The sequence below is a fragment of the Idiotropiscis lumnitzeri genome, chromosome 14 (assembly GCF_059441095.1).
Source record: "Idiotropiscis lumnitzeri isolate Australia: NSW breed Sydney's pygmy pipehorse chromosome 14, RoL_Ilum_1.0, whole genome shotgun sequence".
In the NCBI taxonomy this organism is placed as follows: Eukaryota; Metazoa; Chordata; class Actinopteri; order Syngnathiformes; family Syngnathidae; genus Idiotropiscis; species Idiotropiscis lumnitzeri.
Genome location: NC_142404.1, coordinates 9784871 through 9802681, shown reverse-complemented (window position 1 = coordinate 9802681; position 17811 = coordinate 9784871). Strand labels below are relative to the sequence as shown.

The following is a 17811-nucleotide window of genomic DNA, read 5'->3' as shown; positions in this document are numbered from 1 at the left end:
AATAGAAAACTGGAAACTGAGAAAAAAAAAAAGATTTCCATGATATTTTGGAGCAATTTACACAACATTGCGTTGAATTGCGATTGCACTTCATTACGATAGCGTCTTTGAAGTCTAAAATTGGAAAAATCACGTTCAAAGTGGATATTTTGAATACGATAACTTTGTTCTTTAGATCGAAACATTAATTTGATTAAAAACAGAGGACTTGCACGCATGACATTGAGGAGACAAGTGAAGTGTCATCCACAGCAACAACAAAAAACGTTTAGTGTAGTAGTTATCATACGGAGTTAGCCTATAGGAGATGCAAATATCTCCAAAATTGAATAATTTTCTTTTTTTTGGGGGGGGCGGAATGTTTAGCGTTTGTCAGATCGAAATGAGAAAAAATTTAACATTTGTTTTCCTGAGACCAGACTTAAATGAGAGTGGACTTTACTTTTATTTTGGAAAGGCAACAATGAGTAAAGTTGGAAATCATTATCTGGTTGAACCATTGCTTCGTGGTGAGGATCTTGATCAAGATGCACATACGTGTACATGTTGGAGTAACAAATGGGATCAATGGAAACGCCTTTAATTGCCAGTCTCCGTGACTCAAGAAGTAGCCTGCTAGCTAGCAAACAGATGAACTTATGAACAAATGTTCATTACGTATTAACTAGTACAATCATGATGATGGTCCTTTTGAACTCAATGCTTTGTTTAATATGGCTGTCATTCTCAAAGGATGAATTGCCATATTTGATATTTTTGGTGTAACCTTTTTCAAATAAAGCTGTGTGCGTATGGTATGCTCTTCAATAAGAAACCAAATCTTAAAAACTCCTCGCGTCTGTGCATATTCAAATATAATGGTAGTTTACGTTCAATATGCTGATTACAAACGACAGCCGTACACAGTAGTAACCCATCAACGACCAGACGACACAAAGCTGAATCATATTTTACGCAATTCGAGAGTCTCTAAACTTAAAACAGATCCTCTTTGCTGAGAACCAAATAATGTAAAACATGTCCTGCTTCGGGCTGCGTCCGCTACAAGCAATCAGTGCCGTCGGTAACTAAAAGCAGATGCATCTACGCGGAGATCTTGAGGCCCAAGTAAAGCAGAAAAAAAAACGAGTTGAACTACACGTGCATGGGATGTAAACGTGAGAGAAAGGCAAATGAATGCCACACATTGTGTCATGCACTGTACTATCTTAGTGGAGGCCTACGACATACCATGCAGGAGTGTCAAATGGGCAAAGTTAACAACAATTTACTGCAACCTGCCATTAGAATCGGGCATAAGTGATTTACAGTTAAAACAAAAACATGCAATAGTGTGGACTTCCCAAATCTGGTTGAAGGATGATGAGATCACGTTGCCATGGTGACTCCGGATCACCTACAGTGGGTTTTGTGTTGTTAAGAATGTTAAAACGCTGCTACAGATAAAGGCGTGATATTGGTTAGAGTATCTCCCTGAAATTGAGAATTTCCTCCTCCATGATTTACTGCAGCAGTTTGAATGTAAATGAAGACTTCAACGCTGTCGGCAGCAGAGAAGAACAATCCATCCTTGCTGTTATGTTACCCCCGCAGACTCTTAATGGCGTTACAAAGCAATCACTGCCAGCACATCCATCGGGACCGCGGGAAAGTGTCCAACATGTCAGCGAGTGTGTAATTCGAAACAGGACGTTGGGCAGAACCCCACAAGTCCACTCCGGAATCCTCCAATGCAAATGGGAAAATTGTTTTAGGCAATTTCTCAAGCACTCCACTCAAGTGGGAAATTGCTTGTTGCGCATGAGGAGGGATGGGATTTGGGGGGTGTTAGACAAAGCATGATGCGACATCTCAATTTGTTCAATGAAAGTTTAGTATCGCATTGTGAAACGTTTAAATTGACATACAAGTGTCCCATTTTGGCCAGATTTGGAACCCTGTCCACATCAAAGAGCGCCCCCTAAGAAGAAAAATGCAGCCGTTTGACTGGGGGTCCCTGACCTCACCTAATCAGTTCCTCCATCTGTATCACATCTTGACCAGTCACATGACCCTCCTGGGCTCATCCTGTTGAACTTTCACCCCCAATGAGGTCATTAGAAAGGATTTAGAGAACAGCCTTCAATAAGAGGCTCGTGTTGATCAGCACACTCTTCCTTTGTGTGCTGCGACATCCGCGTAAAAAGATACTTTGTTCACAAATTGAAAAAGACCAATCGTTGCACCTTGAAGGGTGGGGGGGTCTTTCCTGCTCTAACTTTGACTATCACACACACTCAACATTTTTCACAGTAATCATCATGCAAAGCATATGTAACATTCAGAAAAAAAAAAAAAAATTCTCTTGTGGACTTCTCATAGTACTGTATTTTTTTTAAATTATTATCATAAAATTGCACTTCATTATAACTGTGTGAAAACAAGTTTTTAATTTCCAGTTTATTCTCATTAAAAGCCATTTTTTATCATAATAGTACAACTTCATTTTCCTTCAATCTAGATTGTCTGGCAAAAATATGACAACTTTTAATCAGATAATTTGATTTTCATAAGTTTGGAACTTTGTTCTTATAAAATTGTGATTTTTTTCTCATAATATTGTGATTTCTCATAAAAAATATAAAAAAAATATATAAAGGTTTTCTGCTAATACTACAGGTGTCATACAATTTGTTTTTTTGTCAGAGACTTTCGGCTAATGCTACAAAGACTTGTCAATATTTGGACTAGATTTTGGTGAAAATTATGACTTTCCCAAATTCTGCAAAATTTCGTCTGAAAATTAAAATGTTTTCTTTTATCATTGTGACATTGTCGTTATGGGCTAATAAAACAACTTTAACCCCATAAAATTAAAGACATACTCTTTGGTAATTAACTAAATTACATATTCATCATTTTTAACAATGACTGCCCTCTATTATTTTGTAATTTCTTGCAACATGACCACTGCTATAAAACTCCTGTTGTCTCATAAAACTATTTTTTCTCATTATGACTTTATTGTCCCAAAAAATAAAAAAGACAAATTTATCCCTGTCGCATTACAATTTTTTTCTAGGAACATCAACTTTTTTCCCCCTCATGAATTTTTCTATTCAGTTTGGCCTTTATACCACTTCATAGACTCCGGCGGTTTGTTTCTTAGCCGAAGACATGTCCACAAACTGATGCATACAGTCCGTGTAGTACAAGGGAGAACAATGTGTTGTGATGTCATCGAATAGTCACGAATAGCATGCATGTGGTGGGTGTGAGAGCAAACGTCAAACTTTCTTAGGCACTTGTTCCCTGTGAGAAAGCCTCTGTTCACTTGAAGAACACTCGAGCTGTGGCCCTGTGAATGCGCAGCAGTGTGACACAGGATGTCGGCTGGAGGAAGCCAATTCTTTCTCAGAAGAGGAAGGCCTCTTCCTTTGCCTTTTATGCTCACAAAGACAAGAAGGGGTTGGGTCGCCTCCTCAGGAGGGCTCTGCTGTCTGGACCGCGTGAGGACAGCGAACCAGGCTGCGCCACTACAGGAATATTCGCACTGTAGTGCACGTTCACTAGACACGACATGCGTACACTTTTGAAGTAGAACCTCGGTACATCTTCTGACTAAATCCAAATTGTATGACTCCTGAGGGAAAATGTTCACATTGCAAATAATGTAAATACAATGAATCCATTCCAGACACCCAAATATATTTTTAAAAACTCTGCATATAGACAATAATTTTGCAAAGAAATTATGTGGAATACATAGAGTATAAATTATGGTGACGTAATGAATGTATTACCCATTAATATTGCTTTTGTTGAAGTATTTTTTCATAGTGGGGGCCAGATGGGGCCACTTAAAATCTTGGGGTGGCACTACAAAACATTGGAAGGGGAATCCCGAATATCTGGGATTACTTTCCTTTTATTTTACTTTTATAATGATCACCCTAAGAGTCACTGGACCCGCCCAAGAAAATGATGTCAACGATGCAGAGTTCCCATATATCTTGACGAGATTGGCCACCGGCATGCAATTGGAATACTTTACCATGTGTTTTTTCTTGAAAACTGAAATGTTCTTGTCTCTTAGACAAAGGGTGGGATTTTTCTACCTCTTTGGACCCATGGTGGCTTATTTAACAGTCACATAGAGGTATGATCGGAAGCCGGTCTCCAATTGCCCACTTCACATACTTGGCCAACTACATCATCCATAAGCGAGATCTTGCGGTTTTCCTGTATGATGGCGCGCACCAATCTCATTGCGCGGACCCCAACGAGTCAATTTCTTCTCCCGCAATGCTTTAACACTGATGCGCTTCCAACGCATTGTTTTTAATGGGAAAAAGGGGAGCGCACTTCAATTGGCTGAGAGTCTGTTTGTTCAATCTCACAATGGTGCACAGCCGTGCAAATGCTCAGTTATGCCCAATTTGACCGGTGCAATGTCTCGGGAAATACCAAAAGAAAGAAAACTCCACCCATATGCACACTGAGACTGCGCTTTGCTCTAGACTTGCGCGCGGCACAAAGACAGGGTCCTTAATGAGATGAAGCAAAAAGTGTACAGCTGACATTAGCATCTAGCCGCTAGCTACCTGCCAACTAGCTTAGCCGCTATATTGATTAGCTCTCAAAGGTAGAGTCTTTATTTTGTTCAGATTTCGCAAAACATACTTTTTCACACTTGTGTGACAGGCGTTGTGAGGATGATGGATGAAATTTGATGCATGGTGAACGTTCATCAACGTTATGAGACTGTTCAAACATGATTGTAGTCTGATAGAAAGCATCGTGCCTTTAATTATTTCCTGTGAGGAAATTTGGGGTTGATGTCATTGGATATTATACTCAATGCTGTGACTGCTGCATGGAGCTGACCAAAAGCACTTGTTAATGCGGTACATTCAACGAAAAACTGAGAAAACAGGAAAACAGCCGGAACTTGTTTCAAAGGAGCCTTTTTTTTTATCCAAATATCCTCTCAAAAACACTTGTGATGATAACTATCTACAGTCCAAAACAAGTCTATTGTTATTTTGCTTCTATATCAGATTGCACTGTATCCCCTATGACGTCATGTCACCGTTTGAACCCGAAATTTGACTAACACGCTTGTTTCATCACCACAGATGTGCTTCCAGATCACTTAATAGACCAACTAGAAGGATCTCTTCGCGTGAGTCGAGTCATGTGACCTGTCTAATTCATTTCCTGCGTGGAAGCGATCTGATTAAGCTTTCGAAGGAAAAACAGCACCGTAGAGGGTTGGGGTTGTCAGGAGCCTGCAGCAATGACAGGTGGAAAAAGCATCTGCTCTCCTAGAAATTTCAAAGTGAATGAATCACGTGCATTCTTGCTATCTGGTAATTACTGTCAGAATTGACTCTGGGTCTACGATCAAGCCAAGAGTCGAGACGTAAATGGTTGTAACAGACCTCAATCATGGCTTGAAGGGGCAAGAACGGGAACGTGCGGGAGGCTTCTCGTACATTTGGGTCATACGTTTTCAGTTAGGCGCACTTCCCACTTGAATTACCTGCCATGCATGTTTTTGGAATGTGGGAGGAAACCTGAGTACCCGGAGGAAACCCACGCAGGCACGGGGAGAATATGCAAACTCCACACAGGAAGGCCGGAGCAGGAATCGAACCCACGACCTCGGCACTGTGAGGCCATCGTGCTAACGAGTCGTCCACCGTGCCGCCCTGGCCAGAATTAACCCATTCAATTTTAGTGCAGATATAGATAAAGGTGCAGGAACGGGAAATTAGGTTTAATGGATATAAAAAGTCTACACACCCCTGTTCAAATGAGTGTTTTGGGATAAAAAGATAATACGATCTCTTAAAGAGACAAAGTAAGTTGCTTGTACACATGCTAGCAATCCGTTCAGGAATTCACATTTTAAATTCACATTAAATGGGAGGCAGCACACAACTGCTACCATTTAGAGTCTTATTAAAGTTCAGCTGTTCAAGTCGGTTTTTCTAGACTTTGTTTCGCTTTTTAGTCGAACTGTTCATAATTCCCCGCGCCTTGTCTAAGGCCCCCGTTCCAACTGAAGAACAACAACCACAAAGTATGATTTTGCTGCCGTCATCTTGACTAAAGCTATGGTGTTCTTTCGGTCATAAGCAATGATTCTTTCTCACCACCCTACACCAGAGCTCAGATATTTGAAGAATATAGGAGATTGTTGTACTGAACAGGGAGTACTCGCTACAATTCCCTGTAGCTCCTTCAATGTCGTTCTGGCCACTTGGCACACTCCCTGACCAGTTTCCTTCTCACCTTTTTATCAATTTCGGATGGGGAAATCGAAATGTCTTCAGTTTTTTAATGCCTAAGAAATTATTTTGTAACTTTTGATTGCTTTTTATGGCCTTTTTTTCATATAATAAATAATCATATATTTACTGGTCTGGAGCAAGTGGAAATTTGGGCTAAGTCGCCACCATAGCAACAGAACGCCTTTGTGAACCAAGGATGTCCTGCATTACCATTGAACTGCAAAAGTGGCTCATAGGGCCAAAATGTGAAGGATAAAAGTGAAAGAAAATCAGGGAGGGGCTTGTCTAACCATTTTCTCATTTAATGGCAATAAATTGGGTAGTTTTTGCTTGATCGCATTGAATAAGGAGCAAACCAATGAGGGTCAAAAAGAAAATGCATAAAATACTAAACTGAATCAAACTGTACTGCTTTCATGCTAATCTATATACTTTTACAATCGAGCAATGAGTGGCTCCAAGTGAACTCCATCATCTCCCGCTCATAATATACACACTCACAATCAGCAACTCTCACGGCGGCATTGACAAATGAGCCGTCGCTGGCTGAGTGTAGAAAATCAATTTTATGGTTCATGTCAATCTTTAGTTAAGCAACCACGGTTTCATTTGTAGGCTTTTTTTGCCGTCTTTTTCTGAAGTGGCTCTCTGTTTTATTGAGACTTGGATCAAATGTGGCACAGAGGTAATTGCTCAACAATGGGTTTATTTTTCTGGTTGTGGTATGCTGTCTTTATATTTTACTCACAATATTTACATTATTTAGTCAAATGAAAACCATTTCAATCTGATGCAAATTGATACCAATCCCTAGATTCTATTATGCTAATATATCTGGTGGGTGTGCCCAAAATAATAATAAATTCTCTGGCTGGTCATAAAATGTACTGTAACTGAAGATACAAGAACATAACAAAAGATTTGCTATGGAAAACTTGAGTAGACCTTGTTTTTTTTATCTTACACCTGTCTCAGTGATGGAAGTACGCCGAGAACAGCTGAAACGGGTTGCAGCCAAACCTTCGCTCTTTGTGCAAAAACGCAGCATGTCGTAAATCCGTCATCTTTGTTATCATCCGTCAGTTACAACAAATGGACACACGGGTCAAGAACAGCGGAGGTGAGAACCATATGACTGTCATTACGTTCCATCAATTTTGTGTCTCAAAACATTGTCACCTCTGACTCATCAGCTCCCATCTATGTGTCAGCACTCTAACGCCTCACAGTTTACCCGGCGACCATAAAAACAGTGCACCTTTCGGAAAAGCAACCGATCCAAAATGGTGACAATTCAGAGAGATAATGCGCAAGAATTATTAGTCTTGGACCAGAGAGGAGTTTTGCGTGTGAAAAGTAGAACACAGCTGTGACAAGTCTCAGCAAAACGCTTGGACCACAGGGAAGACTTTGGCGGCAGTAGCCCGATCCATAAAAATTTGGCGGGTGAGGAGACAGAGGGTCACAGGTTTAAGGACTGTAATGGTCCCGTAGACTTGAAATCAACTTCATACATAAATCAAGACCAAATTTTGGGGAGAAGCAGGCCATTCACCGGGCTTACAGCTGGGGTGCGACACCTGGCTTAATTTATTTATCACCCTGACAGGTGTCCACAAGTGTGTGTACATGTGTGGTGATTGGCATTCCAGGTATGTAAAACTCAAGTGGACGTTTGTGAATTCCAATAAACAATTCTGAAAAATAGGGCCCAATTCTCAAACATGAATCCAAAATCCCTACAAAAATGGAAATAAACCAGAAAAATGTTACCATGTTTTTGCTTTTTTTTTCCACAATCGCATCAGCGATCAGAATGATAAACATTTTATTTTTCATAAATAGTTTTTAACCAGTTGTGTATGTCCATTGGCCATTGGAGAACATTTACTTCGGACCACAACTTCTGCATTACCTTTCTTTTAGAAAACTCTCAACCCTGACAAGAGCGTCGACATGTGTAGACCATCACCAATTTTGTAGGCCAAAAATTGGGTGACTTACCCGTTAAACCAGGGGTGGGCAAACTTTTTGATTGGCGGGCCACAATGGGTTCTAAAATTTGACAGAGGGGCTGGACCAGGAGCAGATGGATGGAGTGTTTTGGTAACCTCCCCTCATCGGAGAAAACAAATACATTTAATTTTAAATGAAAATGAACAAAAGTATATAGCAAAATATCAGTGTTTGACCCACCAGAGTATTTAGAAAATAAAACATAAACAAGGATTATTCATTTCATTTTTTTTCAAGTTTGGTGGGCCGGATTATAACGTTTAACGGGCCACATGTAGCCCCCGGATCGTAGTTTACCCACGCCTGCGTTAAACTGTTAATTGTCACGATTTCAACGTAATGCTTTGATGACATTGGCAGCATTGTGGGAACAAGCCATTTTCGCTTGACATGCATTGTTAGAAGCTAAGAAGAACGTTATGGACATGTAAGCTCAAACACGTACAACATACTATAAAGTGATCACAGCTCAGGAACTAAAGTTGTTGTTTGTGGTGTATTTCTATGAAAAAAACTAATTCGTTAAGACTCAAAATGGGACATCATCTTAAAAATTTTGATTTAATCCTCAGTAAGTCCTGACAGGAGCACAAAGACAGTCGGCAAAAAAATGAGCCATGCCTGCCACACTGCTTGAGCATGAGGGTCACAGGAGACTTATCTTTGTCGCCAACGAGCGGCTGTCAAAACACAAAAACAACCGACGCAATCGCAACTCTTCCAAATGTAGGCATTTTTACAACGCTGAGAACAGAGGGTCAGGGAGGTTGCGCCTTCTCAGGCCGCACTGCTTGGCTGGTGGCCTGTCGCAGTGAGAAGGCCAGCTGTTGTCTCAGTGGGAAGGGGGTTTGTCCGTTCATCCTCAGGATGAGGTGCTAACCAAAACGACAAGCGCCCGCCAACGTGAGCCCATCAAGTTGGGGGTCTCACCGATTTGACAATCTTGACCACGATTAGCAAATGTCAGAACTTCCCCGGGCCAAACCAGAAGTTGAGGTTTACATTTCCCACCAGCGAGCTACCGGATGAACGTCCAATTCATCCCACACGCGAACTCCCCTGCAGGAATCCGCTAATCACCAAAGCTGGAATCCTCCTCCTCTTTCTCCTCAAGGAATTGACTCATTGTGGCCACAGTAAGTGACCACCAAGTGAGTGAAACGATTGTGGTGGTAAAAATTCACTCAGGATCAGGTTTCACAAACAAAAAAATGTGAGCCAAGATCCGGTAAGCAACCAATTAGAACCAGCGGAAGGTTAAAGGAAGGACAACTTACATTATTGCCTTCCAAAAGTCAGTCGGCTCGACCGCTTCGAGTTGGTTTCAGGGTTGCGGCATGTTTATATATTATATATTCATTCACGACCTTAGTTCAATCCCAGCGATTGTGACAAAGACCAAACAAGAGGTTGTGTTCTGTGGAAGGCCACACAAAGCACGAATAATCAGGGAAAAGTTTGTGTAAATGTTTGATTTCAAATATGCGTCTCTTTGTGTCAACCCTCCCTCTGGTGACAAGCCCGATCGTGGGCAGCAGCGTTACTCCCAACAATCAAGCCAATATCCCGAGTAGTCCTGTTTCTCTGGTGTCATCGGATCAGCCACAAGATGTTCCGCCAAAACATAAACCCACCTCGTTTCTAGTGTTCTCCAGAGTTTAATCGGTCCAGATGTTGTGTGTCACACTTGTGTTTCTTGGAAAGTGGATAAGCCGCCTCTGCTACTTTATTCAAGACCACAAATTTGCTCATGTGAGTTTAATGAGAAGAACTTGATGCATAGTGGATGATAAACGGCGGGGAAGCCTCGTGCGATAACGTCAGACTCCCTCATGAGGTGTCACTTCCTCTTGTTGCGCGAAAATTGAGTCTGTTCTTCATCATCCTGACATGAACTGGTCCTCTGACATCTCCTCCCCCTCACCTGCACTTCTGCGGCATCCGTGTGGGTGAAGAATATGCTGGAAACTTCACCAACTCTGACGCTACCAAAGATTTTTAGCAGACTTTCATCCTACGTTAACACACAGCAACCAGACTATACTCTTGAGATTTTTTTTTTGCCATTAAAAGCCAAGCTAACGGGCTCACTTCTCAAGATCGTTAAGATTTTGATGTGGGGAACTATATCAGGGAACAGAAGGTGATGTTCAGGGATCAATGCTTGTCAAAGCCTTGCGCACCAGAATATGAAAAATTGGTGGAAGATTGTTTCTTGCCAGGCCACCCCTGACAAATGCACTGTACAAACCCAACATTTCAATCACAGCTTCTTGTCAACGGAAATACCCACTAAGGTGTTCCCAAAACTTAGGATCAAGGACAAAATGGTTTGCAGTTTGCTTTGCAGCGCATATTTTATTGGCAAAGGGTTTGTAGAAAATAAATCTCATAATTTGTATTCTTTCATCATTAATCAATACACAGTATATGTCACGATTATGGTGATAGAGGTTATTTTTTAAGTTTAGGTCACGAAAAATATATTTCTAATTGTGTCTTGAGTTAGGACCACTTGGAAAACAGTGCACTGTTAAAATCACAGTTGTTAGATTTGATGACTTCTTTTGTGGGTGCCATTCATTGTGTCAATGCGTCCAATGGAAAGTTTGAATCTTGACATTTATTATTAAGTCATTTGTGTTTCAGATAAAAAGAAAAAAAAAAACAATCTGCACATGCATGTCAGCCCTAATATTCTAGAAAGAGAAATTGAAAATGGATCATACATTAAAAGAGGGTGCTGTTTAGCTTTGACCTATTAACGTTGCTAATGCTGAGTGCCCAGTGAATAATTTTCAATGATAACCTACAAGTGAAGGCGACTAGGTTAGATTTGATAGTCCATTACTCCTGACAACATACACATAGCCCTCCCAGCAACCCCCCCCACCCCCCCATCCCCACCCCGGTTGGATGAATTGGGAGGGAGGGGGGGTATTGAGGAGTGGATAATAAGTGGGAGTTCAGAGCTGCATTCATGACAGCAGGACTAAAAGTACACTTCAGTACAGTGAATTTGATAATTACGTGAACTCTGCTGAATTGAATTAAAGCAGTCATAAGAGCCGAGGGGGGGGGGGGGGGCTGCAATCTACTTCAAAAGTATAATAATAATAATAATAATAAACCGCGTAAAAGTGCACATTTTAGTCACTTTTTGGAATAGAAAAAACACGTGTAACAAAGAGTAAGACTCACCTCAGCCGTGGCGTGATCCACGCTTGACGAGACAGCCAGCAGGAGCAGGATAGTGGCGGCGGGCAGCAGCATCTCTGCAGCGGGGCGCGCCAATTTCTTGTGTCCGCAAAAAAGCACTTGATTCTCGGCCTCTGCTTGCACTCAATCAGCGGCGGAGCGCCTGCATGTTGTGTCCAGACGCGATATGAAGTTCTGATCAACGCGAGTGGGTTTAGTTTAGGGGGGGGCACACCTCCCCTGCTCCACAAAAAAAAAAAAAAACTCTCCACCCACTGCAACGACAACCCTCACCCATCATGCGAACAAACTGGACTAGCGCAAACACTTTGGACGTTTCGGTGTAAGGAGAGGATCCACTCGGCTCACTTTGCTTGACTTTCGGAAGAATATTCCAGAAAGTTTCTGCTGACGAACGTCTTATCGCTCCGTTACGCGCAAAACTCGGGTGAGTGCGAGTCAGTACGTCCTGCTAATGAATACAGTGTAACACTGTAAACTATTAAATGCAACTACATGTTCGTATAGCAAATTTTAGTCGACTTTTGCTGTGTCCATAGTCATGTTTTAAGAGCCGCGTGGCGTGGGGCTGTTTTGGAACCATGCAAGTGCATCAAAACAGAGAAGTGACGCATCTCAGGTGAGCGCGCGCATAAAGATCCCTTTCACAAGACTCAATCAATATTTCATCCTTCTCCTCATCATCAATTCATTTTACAGGTTGCTGGTGCTTTGCGCCTGCGTGGCCGTCCTCGTGTCCGGAGCGCGCGCGGTAAGTGTTTACCACACGTGTTGTTGATTTAGGCTACTGATTGTGTCACGCGTGTCCAGAAAATACACGGCTTTAAAAACGATGTTTTTAAAGGTTTACCGGTGTTTTTGCAGTAGGTTTCTCCGTGTGGGCACGTGTTGAGTGTGTGGTGTGCACATAGAGTGGGAGTGTCACGCGTGAGGAGGATCTCCTTGCGAGGAGGGGTTTGGCCTTGGCATTCCTTTGAAGGAGTGCAATTGATAACTGGACAAGTATAGAAAATGCTCATGGAGAGGATCTACAGTTTTTAGACTTTGAATTTAGCAAGAATACAAGTGTAATGTTGCTAGAAAAAATAATTTAAGTATGATACATTTTCAAGGTGAAAGTTCGAGAATTATTGTTTTATTGGCATTTACTAGAAATGGTCCCAATATTGGGAGGTGAGCACACTGTGTATCTGATCAGCATTTACAAACTCAATGCCCGAAGGCCAGATCTAGCCCGCGACGTAATTTTTTGTCACTTCTCAAAGGAAATTGGAAAAAAAAATGTGTAAACAATTATTTGCCGACAGCTGTTTTTACCTAATTTTGGAGTGCAGAATTCAAAACTGATCTATATTGTTGACATCATGTCAAGTTTTGAGATATAGAATCCCCATTTTTTTTTTAAAAATATTAAATAAATATGTAATTATGTAAATAAAACACTAAGATGGAATAGCTACAAGTTTTGAAAACAGCATAAAACAAAACAAAAGTCACAACTGTATGCTCATGGTTACAAGGTTAAGAGAAAATCAGCACTAATCTTATTAATTCCTACAATGCGAGCGTTCTGTTTGTTTGTACTGACTTTATGGGAGCTGCACACACCTCTCACCATACTCGATTCTGCACAAACAAGTTGCCACGTACCTGTAGATGAGTCCAATCGTAACAACCTGGCATGTCTTACAACAGCTAATCAGTGGAATTTTGCTTATTTGAAAACAAAACGAAATAACTGACTGCAATTTTAAAACCAGTGTGTCAATTTATTTTTAATCAGCATAAAAAAAAATCTACCTCAAAAGAGTTTTTTTTTTTTTTAAATTGTTTCCCAGTGTTATTGAAGTTCAGAAATGTGAACCCATCAAAGTGCTACATTGCTATTCATATCAATTTCGGTCATGGTTGAATCTTGTGCCGATTGATTTGCCAAATAGAAGAAACAAATAGTGAGCAACACTGGATTGGGTCGTAGAGTAGAATTCAGTACTCATGTGTCAATGTCAATTCAATGTTGTCCAATGAATGAAAAGCCGTATTCACATTTGTACCAGCACACATTCAAAAAGTTGCTGAAAGAAGATAAACAAGAAAATCTGTTTTGACATACAACGGTGTTTCGCCATCTCTGCTGCACATTGCAACATGTGTTTCTGTTCAATTTCATAGCCCAACCTCACCCGAGGGAGGTTGCTGGATCTCTCAAGCAGATCCCCACCTCTGCGTAACAACTTTTTCCCACCATCCATCCTCTATGCGATGTTTTACATCGGGGGATCCCCCTCGTCTCTATGGGGAATAACACGCTCAAGATGTTTTCCGTTTAAGATTGATCAGCTCTTTTTACGCTGCGTTTGCCAAACTCATTGATAGCAAACAGAGAAATAATCATGAATCAATGAATGATTGCCATTCATTGAAGAGCTAATGCAATTCACAGTTATTCCTTTAATTATTATTTATGTTGCCTTTTTTTTGGGGGGGGGGGGCAAATGGCTCTACAATTTATAGTACAATCTCATGCTTTGGACAGCCAAAGAATATGGTTTTATATTCAGCAAGTTTGTTTTTCTTCCAATGGCTTTTGACGTTTTAACAATGGGGAAAAAAATTTTAACGCACAGGTGGTAAAACCCCCAGTGCAAAGTTCTGTACAAATAATACGATATTTGGAAATGTAACACTGATGATGAGGCTTCGAGGACCTAGATTTGATGATTCAAGAAAGCAGAGCTCAAGCACTGAGCTAATGAGAGCATAAACATACGTCCCAATACACGCACAGAACCTCTCTCATCAGTTGGAGGAAGGAAAGGTCTCGAAGCTATAAACGCTAACAGGATGTATCGAATCGGAGCCTTTGATTCACGTGCGTTTGAGAAGATATTTCAAGATGTGTTGGAGCGAGATGGATTGAGTGGGCGGGTCGGCAGGCTTCTGGCAGCGGATGTTTTGGGAATCGGATCTGTGTCGGAGGAAGAAGCGATTCGGGCGACAGATTTCCTACTGTATCTGGCGGCCGAGATGCTGCATCTGTTTTACTACTTAACTTAATTGATTGTTGTTTTTAGCCGGGTGTTGTTTTCCAACGCAGAGTCAACCTTGATCAAATTTTGGATGATTATGAACCGTAACAGAAATGTTCTTTTAACGATAATCCATCGCGCTGAAAAAAGACAGTGGTCGGTCGATGTGGTCAGACTGCACGTATTGCTCTTAAATTGACTGTTTTAAAATGAACATTGTCGAAATGTTTGCACGAGATCAAGGCACAATAATGTCGAACAGAAACAAGATGCAAGACCAATGAAAAAAACTGTTGAATCTTGGAGGTTTCGCACGTTTGGATTTCCCCCCCAAAAAATATTGTATTCACTTGTGAAAATTTGTTGGATTGTTCCTTTTTTTTTAACATTCGCCTCACTGTGCTATTAGCCTATAAATCCCTTTTTGAAGTGAACGTGTGGCGTGTGATCTCAAACGGGGTCACCTTTGACATGTGAGCGACCTCCCGAGCGTGATTGTTTCATGCGTCTGAGTGGAGAGGAAGATGTCTGCCTGTGATAAAACGAGGGAAACTGGCGAATGTAACGCCTGGCCAAATAGTGTCGTTGATATAAAAAGTCAGCCATAACAATCGGGGGGAAGAGCGCATTGTGCCGTGCGGCAGGAAGCCAAAAGACGTGTGTGGTGCGTACGGCTTCGCAGGGATGGAAGAAAGCCGGTGGTCGACTTCAGAGGATGGAGATAGTGTCAGTCTTATGGATGAATGGGCATGTGCTTGTGTGACTGTTTGTTTCCGCATGGCAGGTGTGGGCAAACTACGGCCCGGGGGCCACATGCGGCCCGTTAAAACGTTTTAATCCGGCCCGCCAAACTTGAAAAAAAATGAAATGAATAAACCTTGTTAATGTTTTATTTTCAAAATACGGTGGTTTTTCAAAGACATCTATATTGTTGTAATGCTTTTGTTCACTTTCATTTAAAATGAAATGTATTTTTTTTCTCCGATGAGGTGAGGTTACCAAAACACTTCATCCATCTGCTCCTGGCTTTAGAACTCATTGTGGCCCGCCAATCAAAAAGTTTGCCCACCCCTTCCTTACGGGCTTATTTCCGGCACAGTTACGAGATTTTTAGTAACTCATGTACTATATCTGATTTTACCTCTTTTTTTTTTTTTTTTTTTAATGAAATTAGAACTATGGTAACTTTTTTCTACATAGGTGCTGTTACACTTTCTCACAACATTTCTGACAAAAATGTATCTGACATCAAACATTAAACAGGTAACTAGTAACCCAATGCTCCTCAACATCACCCTGCAACTTGAACTCAACCTCAAATCCAAAGTGAGGCAGATGAACAAAAATTGCGGTGGTAATATTCTTATTATGTGCGCGTTAGTCTGCTTTTCCTTTTCGCACGTGCACAAAGTGTGACATGTGTTTATCTGGGCTAAATGTCACTTTTATGGGGAACATCCTGAGCTGAGCATTGTGTGACGACAACATAGATTATCCAGAGAAGGTCTCTAAACAGGAAAAGGAAGGAGGGTGGAGTTCAATGTGTCAGAGTTTCTTTACAGTCCTGCTGGACCTCACATATTTTGGCTACCTCATATGAGACGCGTTGTTAACCATTTGCTGACTGGGAATACATATGTACTGGATTATATGTGTCCGTGTCTTTTGTTCACGGAATTAAGGTGTGATCAAGTGAAGCACAACTTAATTCAATTTCCACGCGACTAGTGGATAATATATACGTCTTTGAAAAACCACAGTTTTTAGAAAATAAAACATTCACAAGTTATATTCATTTAATTTTTTTTTCAAGTTCGGCGGGCCGGATTGAAACATCTAATGGACCGCATGTGGCCCCCGGGCCGTAGTTTGCCCACCCCTGAGCTAAATGAACACAGCTTTCAGGCAAAATTCTTCTTTTTGTTTGACTGTGCAGCTGTACCTAATGAATTCCCTTCAATCACTCAATGATTAGTTTATGTCCAACCAGAAGTAGTAAAACCCAGCAGCTGACTTTTGGCAGTTTGAGTGTACAGTATCTGGAAAATCCCTGCGTAGTGTATCTGGACTTCCATAAAAAAAATGGAAGGACACGTTGGTCCCAACAGGCCACAATGAGACAATCCCAACTCTCAGTGAGTCCAATCAGTCATCCCACTGGTCAGTGGTCTTGCCGTTCCCGTGCTTCCTTTTATAGCCTCATGCAGCCCACACGCTTGTCTTGTGTGCCCGTGTGCTCATTTATCTGCGCAAAAGACGTCATTCCCTCGCTCTGAGTATTCCCTTTGTCAGGGTTAAGTATGTAGATGATCTATTGCTTGGTTCAAAACGTGCTCGCGTAGTGAATGGATTCGTTGACATATACTGTTTAGCTCAGCGCACAGATGGTACGACTCCATCGCATCTAATATCAGCCTTCAACGACAATTTTTGTGGATGAGAGGCTTCCACCTTCCTATTTCCACAGCGGTTGTGCTCTAATTGCTTAGGCTGACTAAGTTATCGTATGTCACGGGAGGAATGTTAACTCATTTTACATGTACACTTTGGGATAACTTCTTGACCGAGCATCCTCACTGCTTCATTTCATTTTCTTTGCAGTCGTCTTGACCATTTCGCACAAGGAAGGGGAAACATTTTAACAGCCCAGAGTAACATTTGATTGTGTCAGCACTGCGATTCTAAAAGCAGATTAAAAAAAAAAAGCGCGAAAACCAAAAATTTTTTCCATGCCCATGAATACTTCCGTCAGGTATCTGACTTGCTAAAATATCTTTGGATTGTGTCGTTTGGACGAGAAAGGTTTCTGGTTAGGACGAGAAAAATATATATTTTTTTTCCATGTCACTATAGGGGATTCGTAGTTTTCACACAGAAACATAAACTGAAATCTAGCTCTAGAGTCCCCCAAGCACGCATACCACTTTATTGTCCTAACCAGAAACTTTCTCATCCTAACAACAAACGTTCTCAACGCGATGAGAAGGTTTTGTGGTTTGAACGAGAGAGTTCATTGTTTGGACGGGAACATTTCTGTTTAGGACAAGAAAAATATCCCACTTCATGTCATTTTAGGGGCTCCGTACAAAACACTGATTTGAAAAAAACTTTCACAAATCTCCCAATATTTCTCCCTTCAGGTTTCTGGTGGGCTAAAATGGCCGAGTAGGAAGAGGTCATCCGGTAGCATAGCATCACCTGTTGTTCCAGCATGCACCTGATGGCTTTCAATTGTCTTTAAATGGACAGAATTTATTTATTTCAATAAT

At 41.2% G+C, this 17811-nt stretch overlaps 2 protein-coding genes across 2 annotated transcripts in view; one reads left to right on the top strand and one right to left on the bottom strand.

Annotated features, from left to right (window-relative positions):
• col4a1 (collagen, type IV, alpha 1) overlaps nucleotides 1–12271 on the bottom strand; it is a 34360-nt gene extending 22089 nt beyond the window's left edge. Inside the window, exon 1 of the mRNA XM_088315933.1 lies at nucleotides 11496–12271. Within this exon, the coding sequence (XP_088172059.1) occupies nucleotides 11496–11567 (72 nt within the window). The 5' untranslated portion in view covers nucleotides 11568–12271. The remainder of the gene's footprint in view (nucleotides 1–11495) is intronic.
• Nucleotides 11765–17811, top strand: part of col4a2 (collagen, type IV, alpha 2) — a 42245-nt gene continuing 36198 nt past the window's right edge. Inside the window, exons 1-3 of the mRNA XM_088315932.1 lie at nucleotides 11765–11940; nucleotides 12053–12132; nucleotides 12213–12264. Of these exons, the coding sequence (XP_088172058.1) occupies nucleotides 12095–12132; nucleotides 12213–12264 (90 nt within the window). The 5' untranslated portion in view covers nucleotides 11765–11940; nucleotides 12053–12094. The remainder of the gene's footprint in view (nucleotides 11941–12052; nucleotides 12133–12212; nucleotides 12265–17811) is intronic.